The 8,843-nt window shown below is 41.5% G+C and overlaps 1 protein-coding gene across 4 annotated transcripts in view; it reads right to left on the bottom strand.

Annotated features, from left to right (window-relative positions):
* Positions 1-1,780: 1,780 nt before the first annotated feature.
* LOC117242933 overlaps positions 1,781-8,843 on the bottom strand; it is a 213,283-nt gene continuing 206,220 nt past the window's right edge. For all 4 annotated transcript variants that reach the window (XM_033509997.1, XM_033509996.1, XM_033510000.1 and 1 more), the window contains exon 6: positions 1,781-7,429. In XM_033509997.1, coding sequence (XP_033365888.1) covers positions 7,222-7,429 — 208 coding nt within the window. In that variant the 3' untranslated portion in view covers positions 1,781-7,221. The remainder of the gene's footprint in view (positions 7,430-8,843) is intronic.

Below are 8,843 nucleotides of genomic sequence, written 5' to 3'. Positions count from 1 at the left end.
CGACGGACAGATCTTTTGAAATCGCTTTGTCCACCAGTCGCTTGAAACATTGGACGATCGGAATTGAAGCAACATCGCGGTCGCGCTGAATTTCGAAAGAAAAAGAATAGAAGAAACGGCTTGCACGAAGAAAAATCGGAATGACGCATGCGGAAAACCGGGCTTAGGGTCGGGTTAAAAGGGACAGTTTCCACCGGCGTTACATGTAAAGTATAATCGTACATCTACCGTATATATGAATACGTACATTGTATATGTAATTCCATCGTATCGTTTAATCAGCCTCTTTCATCGACAGCTATAAAACCGATATTTGAACAGAGATCGCAGTTAATAATTAGCGTCGCGCGAATATCGCGTGCATGCGATTGATATAGGATCGTTAACAAGTTCAGATTGGGTGATCGCTGCCACGGACATCTGGAGGCGCGATAAGAGCGTCCAGCTTATCGATCGCGATCCTCCTCGCGGATCGCCGATGTTTTTGGCCGATGTATCCTGTGTTGCTTCACTCTCTTCGCGTCCTTAAATGGTAGTTTAATTAATCGCTTAAAATCATAACTAATAACGCCTTAAGTTGCTACGCTTTTTTTTTTTCTATCACAATATTTCTTTTTCTTTCTTTTTTTATTTTTCTTTTCTCTCTCTCTCTCTCTCTCTCTCTCTCTCGCTCTCGCTCTCACTCTCTATAAACAGAAACAAAAAAGAGGGTGGGGGCAATGAGAACGTCTCGTCTCGTCGTTTAGTTCTTTTAAATCCGCAAAGAACGAAATCCATTCGCCTAAGTTACGTTAGGTAGACGCGTGAAGGCGCGTCCTGATCTTCCGTTTCACGAGCCCGCGCCGTATGCTTCGTCTCGGCCCCGGAAGAAAGGAATGCATCGATTCGATTCGCGTATTGAGCATACGTTTCATCAGCGAAGCTTCTTCGATTCGATGATAACGAGGATAACGTCGCGCGTTTCCAAACACGTCACGCGTCTCTACAAGTGTGTGTGAGTGTGTTGTGTTTGTGCGCGCGCGGTGTGTGTGTGAGTGTGTTGTGTTTGAGCGCGCGCGGTGTGTGTGTGAGTGTGTTGTGTTTGTGCGGTGTGTGTGTGTGTGTTGTGTTTGTGCGGTGTGTGTGTGTGTGTGACATGTCTTCGACGAGGAATAATTCTTAAATAATTAGCAACAAGGTGTTCTCTTCCGTTCTTTCGAATCATTGCTCGTCGTCATTTCGGTCGCAATTCGTGTCGTTGGATGATCGAAAGCGCACCGGAGACCGAGAACGTCTCGCGAGCTTCGCGCATCGCTAAACAAGAATTCGACGCATCTTTTGGCACACGCTATTTCGCGCGAACAAGCGCGCTTGCCTCGCTGAATGTGACACGATGAACCTCGACCTCTTTCCTTTCTATCTTCCATTCCTTCTTTCACTCGTTCGTCTCTTCCTATCCGCTCGCAGACCAATTTTAGGTCGATCACCGATATCTAGCGTTTGGTACGCGGCTCCTTCGCGCCGAATCGTCTCCGCTTTGCGCCACTTTGCGCACGATCGTCTCTTCCTCTCGCCAGTCTTCCCTACGGGTGCATGAACAATCGCCATACAGCGAGCTACATACGAGAACGTGTACTAGACCGTTACGATTAATGTAAATATATTGTCGGATATATCAGAAACCAGTGTTCTTCCTCTTCCGTAACATGTTTGTGGCTAGCGGCCGGATTCTGCACGATCGCGCGGGATTAAATGCAGTTGGTAAAACAGCTTTGATCTTCTCGGCCCACTCCAAAGTATCAGCTTGTTTTTTCTTTCTTTCTTTTTTTTTCTCTTGTTCTTGAGCAACGATATATGTACGACAGCATGGAGATGTATTTTTGATGGAAAATGTATCTGTTTACGAGCGTGTTCGACGATCCAACCGCGGGCGGCGTGGAAATCGCGTTCCACGCGATCATCGTGTTGCTTCGAGTTTGTGCAACATCCGAGCAATGCTAAACGATACTTCTCCTGGGTTCAATCGTGTTTCGTATTTGAACGTACGTTATATCTCATCGACTATGTCTTTAAGAATTAGATTTCTCGCAACAGACGCGTGTATTGTATGAAATAACGCTTCTGGTGCAAAAGATAAACTCTCGTTCGGGGCGTTTAGATCTCGTGGCGGGATCTTTGATACGCAGAATGGAAGAAAAAGAAAAAGACATTATTTTTGTATACTATTGAAAATTTTCATACGATAAACTAGAGAAGATATGGATTAAAATACAGCATAGATCAAAAGCTCGTTCGCGGTTCTGTAAGGGAAATTCGGAAAATCGCCCGCGGTTGCAGAGTCGATAAACTTAATTCACCTGCACGTAGTAACCAATGTAGTTAAATTAGAAGAATCAGTAGATGACGTACATGCTCGCACAAAGCACCCGACAAAAATAATGAAATTATATTAGTCGATTTTGAATTTTAAATATTACGCGCTCCTCTGCAGTTGCAAGCATTCTCAAATTATAATTCTTCCATTTTATATTTATATTTTGTTCGGTTGATCGAGCGAAATTTCGGTCTTCGAAATTGCCTTCCTCGCTTACGAACCTCGTCATTCGACGAAACGGTCGCGACCAGTCGTCAGAGTGGAATAGCTTGTTTTGCAAAATTCAAGATACAAAGTGACGGCTTAATCTCCATGCGAACCACAAACATTTTACACTTCGTGTCTCAAGATTATGTTCTCAGGCCAACAGTTCCGCCGATCGTTTTCTCGTTTCACCTTTCGTCTAGCTACGTATTTACAGGACTAGAGTCTTATTTAAAATCTGCTGGTGTCTGCTCGGTCGCGGTTCCAATTGCCCTTTGACGATTAAAAGCCGAATATCGAGTCGAACGATGGTTCCGACCGCAAGTTCCGGCGAATCGAGAGAACGTGCTGTTGGTCTGGCGAAGCTAAAACTTAGGCGATCGGTCGAGCTAATTTCTTAGCAGCTTCCAGCTGATCGCGGCCACCGAGCAGACAGGCGAATCGTGAGCGACTCGTATGCGTTATCTTAAGTCTAGAATCTTAAAGACTATACGTGTAATTAGAGCCCACGATAATTTCCTACTCGAAGTAGTCGTCCAACCATGTGTCTTCGATTTAATTTTTCATCAAAGCACTAATCCACGAAGCACCATCGAAGGAATTTTTCAACGAATCCTAGAAGTCTCTTTTTCTCGATTAATTTCACCTAAGCGTTATTTGTGTGTATGTGTGGTGTATTATCGTGGGCAAAGATAGCGCTAGATCTTATCAAGATGGTGAAATTCGTTAATTTATCTAAAATGTGACAAACGAAAGAGTTTGAAACGTTCTTCCTCCATCGTTCGACTATCTTTATAAACCTTTGCTGATGTCCATTCTTCTTTTTCTCTCCTTTGTTTTTCTTCATCAGAGAAAACTGCCTTTTAATCTAATTTCTGAGCACGTTTCGTTCGCGTCGTGCTTTTTCGCAGACGCATGTTCGACGATGACGCGCGAGTCATATCGGCGCAACGACTCGATTATTATTCTTACACACGTAAGAACGTTTATTGTACCGATGTTGAAACAAACGGGGAACAATATTCTTCTATCGTCGCGGAACGTTCAACTATTCTAAGTAAATCACGAATGCACCGTGTAAAATCGATTTCTCATCTTCGACGCAACTTGCTGCAGCAACAGTGGAATGACATTTATAAGTTTACATACAGTCGAATAGCAGTCGATGTTTCTTTGCGAATGTATAAGCATGGATTTCCTTCGATTTCTCGAAATCTCTTTTTTTTTTCCTAATCTCGCGCAACTTTCCCGCCGCTCTTTTTCGAAAGCACATGGCCAGTCTAGTGGTCGCAACGAAGAACGGATCAATTCGTTGCGAATGATTCCTCGGGGTCCATTGATTGTCGTATCTAAAGTTCTGATGGGGAAACGTTGAGTACATTCGACAGTATCACGTCCATCGTACTTCGAATTCTTTAACACTAGAACAACCCACGATCAAATATGAGACCTGTACCAAAGGAGCGAAAGTAACAGATATAGAAAATTGTACATAATTGGAGGCAAAAGGCCACTTTGTCCATACATTTTACAAAGAATCACTGGAAATTCCGAAACTACTGCTTCGCCAATCTACAGAATTATTTCTAAAGGATCGTAAATTGGTCATTTTCGCCACTCTGGGAATTCTAGTGTTAAAATCGTTCGACTCGAACAGAGGAGTAATTCGTTTCGACATTGTATCTGGCTTCTCGACAATTTTGCGATCTTTCTGCAAACATATCCCAGTTTCCCGTATTCTTGTCTCGGCGTGTAATCGAACACGAAAACAAGCTGATTCAGATACTCGTCCGGTAGATTGTCAGTGAGCATGAACATTTAAACCGCTCGATTCTTCGTCTTCGTAGCGACGCGGAAATTTACCAACGATCCATTAATACTGGCTTTAGAAACTTAAACTACACGGTTGAATTCTTATTCGCCATCGTCTTCAAGAAGCGTTACAAGCGATTACAAATGAAAGGTTTCGCACTGATCGGATCAGCCGATTATCCGAATCATCGCCGTGAAATTCAACGAGGAAAGCGAGGGATATCCGAAGCGATTCTACGTACAGCGTTACGCAAACATCGTGGAATTGTTCGTTAAAAATTACAAACAGAACGAAGGCAAGGTTTATGCGTTGTACGCTTAGGTCCAAAGCCAAAAGCCACGTCTCCGCCGAAGCAACACAACGAGGAACCTCCTGTTGTTGCCTGTTGTTTTGCTACGCGTTTCTTATTTTCCTCTGATCTTAGGAAATGGGCAACAAGCAGCAACTTTCGTTACTGACAGAGACATTGGACAACGAACGCCACATCTTCCACAAACATAGATCGACAGGTCCTCGTCGTTGCTTCAGCGAAGACGCAGCCGAAGGGTCAACGCGTCGATCTTTTGCGTTTCGCGTCGGCTAACGACAGGCGATCGATTTCAACGAAATCCTATCCATTCGCGATCTCAATTCCTGTTCTTGAAGACCGTCGTTTCGAAGCTTCCGCAGACTTTCGCGCAGAGAATGGCCGACTCGGTCTCTCGCTTGGCTTGAAACGAGAGTCTTGCGAGAGAGGAATCTTTCGAAATATCGCGCGAGTTCCTTTCGATCGATAGGGCCAGCTTAACCCTTTCACAATGTAAACGTCGACAAGCTGGCAGATAGTTTTCGGCATACGAGATACAGTTTCGTATCTTAACTCTGTGTACTTTGACGATATCGAAGACAGAAATGTGAAAATTGCTTCTCGTATCGTTTGCGTCGATACAGTACGCTTTGTAAATAAATTTACAAATCTTAGGTACAATTTTTTCTTGGTAAAATCTTGACTTCCAAAAAGTTTCGCTGTAAAAGCGTAACAATGAAAAATCCTCGGGACGCGTTAACATCGGTCAGAAGCCGAACACGCGCTTTGCTTAACGTTAATTATCTAATGAAAAAGCTGTTGTCTAGGTTTGAAATTTGGGACTCTTCGTTGTGTTCTTACACTGCGAAAGAATTAAACTTGGACGATCGATGAACGCAGATTACTCTAAATACAGGGAATCTGACTTTTGCGTGTCGCGCTGTCGAGTAGTCGGAATTTCTTGTTTGTCCCATTTATTCGTCTACCTTCCACGTTCGAAGAGCCAGCGACGTAACTCGAAAAAAATTACTTTTCCAAGCGAACAAGAGACAAAGAGGTCCGCGTTAGTATCTCGTATGACATGATCGTGTTTCTTAAATTTATACGGTGTCCAATCACGCGAGGTTTAACAAATTACGTCTCACCAAGAGACGCGACGCTACAAAGCGTTCCAGCTACAGAGATGTTGGCAACGACGTAGCACGCGTTGCGCCTCGGCAAATTGTTAATCGTCTCGCTTTTTCAAAGAAGGTAGACGCATCTTGTGGGTCAGATTTTGATAAGAATCCTCGCAATTCGATACGCTTCTCCTTCGTACCACGTATACGCGTAAAGGCCACAGATGAGAAACATGATGAGTCTGTTATAGAAGAGAAATTTTTTAATTCAATACGTTGTCGATCAGTTTCATATTTGATTCTAGAATTAAATACGACTTTTTCTTATCTTCCCGAGCATTTAAAAAATAACCTCGGTTACGCAGATCGATATCAAGCAAGTTCAACTAGTATTCTCTAAGATTTGTGTTCTATCTTCGAAAGACTTGCGTCTTCGAATCTCACAGGCTGCCTCTTTTTCAATTGTTTCGTATGGTCAAGCGACGCAACAGGAAAGTAAGAAAGATTGAAGAGCGCTTGTAGAAAACACTGCGAGTGGCAAGAAACGAGTTTTTCAAAGAGGAAAAGAAACTTTATGCACTAATTTGATCGAAATTTTACGTGCTCCTCCTCTCGGTTGTAAAGCAAACTCAATTTCATCGATTGAATAACCGACATACACCAGGAAACAATGAATCAATTTGCTCTTAAACGGCACACTGCAGTGTTTTCATTAGTACGGGCAACGTATTCCACTAAAAAGTCAAGACTCTCGAATCTTTGCCACTTACAAGCGTCCTTCGAATCGACTCATCATGTTTCCTCTCGTGGTCTTCACGATGCGACAGAAATAGCAGCGCTGTGCTGGCTCGAACCGAAAGAAACGAAAGGGAGAAAAAAGAAAAAGAAGGAAGACGGGCCGATCTACGAGACATAAAACGAACGAACTAGTAGCAGTTTGAAAGCGACTACGGTTGGACAAATTGTCGTTGTCTCGGCTATCACGCCGGCAGCGTGAATTATCCAGCAATTTGGGCTGGCGGGGCGATGCCGATGGTCGAACGTTTGCCAATAACGCGAATTAACTTAGCTCGTCCGGCCGTCTACTCCGTTTTAATTCACACAGCCGCGGAGTCTGATATCGCCGAACCCCTTGCTCGCGACAGAGATCTGACTGCCAAGAACGAACGGCCGTGGTAATTGCGCGCGATCATCGTCACGGCGTGGCAGCCAGATCTGGCTGGAAGCGGGCATCACGCCGTGACCGATGCTTGCCGCTTTCGAAACTCGAGCACCACGATCGTCCGACAAATCTCGGATGCCGGGTGTTCGTCGCGCAATCGAGCCTCGTCATCGTTGCTTCCGCCTTTCTCTTCGTTGCCGTAGCGGCCGCTTTTCTTTTGCTGGATTCCTAAATCGATGGCGGCTCCTTGTCGCAACGATGCACAAAGCCGTGCTGCTGCTCGGGTCATCCACTCGACTGCTCGGGCAGCAGTATGCTGACCGATTTGCGATTCGCAGATCCGTTACTGGCGTTGTTCGTGTTGTTGACCGTGGCGAGGGCAGGAGGCGGTCGATGCGATGGAGCGACCACTCGTACTTCCGGCCGCGGCGAAGCTTCCCTCAGCGGGCTTCCTACATTCGCTAGGTCCTCTGCGCTCGTCAGCGTGGCCGTCCTGCGATAAATAATAGTCTTGATTAATGAAGTCATGAAAAGTGGAAGAAGAAAGTATAGAAATCAATGTATATATCGTTTATACTATATATAGTTAAGGAAGCTATGAAAAGTCAAGGAAAAATTCTCCAGGTTAACGTGTGTGTTATTTGTAGTATATATAGTAAATAGTATTTTGTAATATTTATAGTATATGTAATTAACGAAGGTAGGAAGAAGAAGAGAGAAAAGTCTACAATAGATATATAGATATATAGAATATATATAGATATATAGATATATAGATTACGAAGAATCAAAAGTGGAAGGCTACAAGTCGATCGGTTTAAGCAATTTTATTATTATACAGTTAATAGTTAATAGAAAATTCTAAAAGTGAATGGATATCTCACTTATAGCATAAATAACATGTATAATATGTATGTAGATAATGAAATTATGAAGAATCAAAAGTGGAAGGCTACAAGTCGATCGGTTTAAGCAATTTTATTATTATACAGTTAATAGTTAATAGAAAATTCTAAAAGTGAATGGATATCTCACTTATAGCATAAATAACATGTATAATATGTATGTAGATAATGAAGTTACGAAGAATCAGAAATGGAAATCTACAAGTCGATCGGTTTATGCAATTTTATTATTATACAGTTAATAGTTAATAGAAAATTCTAAAAGTGAATGGATATCTCACTTATAGCATAAATAACATGTATAATATGTATATAGATAATGAAATTACGAAGAATCAGAAATGGAAATCTACAAGTAGATCAGTTTATGCAGTTTTATTATTATACAGTTAATAGTTAATATATTTTTATAATAATTAATATAATATATTTTTAATATTATACAGTTAATAGTTACAATATATTATATTATATATTATATTGTTAATAGTTGACGAAAGCTAATTTTTAGCTGTATATAAATATATTCTGTATCTCGAACATTAACCCATTTTCCCGTTTTTCGATCATCTCGATGAAAATGCCTAATAGATGGGAGAAGACTCGATGTTTCTAATTATTTTGTTAATGATAATTCTATCAATAACGAAGTTATTGGTAAACATTTCTTGACCCAATATGAAGATAATTTTCTCTTTTTATTAATGCAATTAGCTTTCGAAATATCGATTTCTTTATTTTTTAAGTTTTAGTTATGTTTCTGTAAGCATGAATAATTTAAAATATTACAGACACGAACATATTTTAGCACATAAAATTTCTTCACATTATTAAATTATTGAAAGATATTTGCGAATTTACAAGGACATATATTTTGCAAATAGTAAAATCACGGACATCGAAGATATTTTGTCGTTCGAAATATGTATAACTTTCAATATTTGGACGAAATATCAGATTCAAAGGAATATTGAAACATTTTATTTATCGTGGATGATAAGA

This window comes from Bombus vosnesenskii, unplaced genomic scaffold, assembly GCF_011952255.1.
Source record: "Bombus vosnesenskii isolate JDL3184/JDL3185 unplaced genomic scaffold, Bvos_JDL3184-5_v1.1 scf7180000016281, whole genome shotgun sequence".
In the NCBI taxonomy this organism is placed as follows: Eukaryota; Metazoa; Arthropoda; class Insecta; order Hymenoptera; family Apidae; genus Bombus; species Bombus vosnesenskii.
Note: the sequence above shows the minus strand (reverse complement) of the source record. Positions and strands in the feature narration are given on the sequence as shown.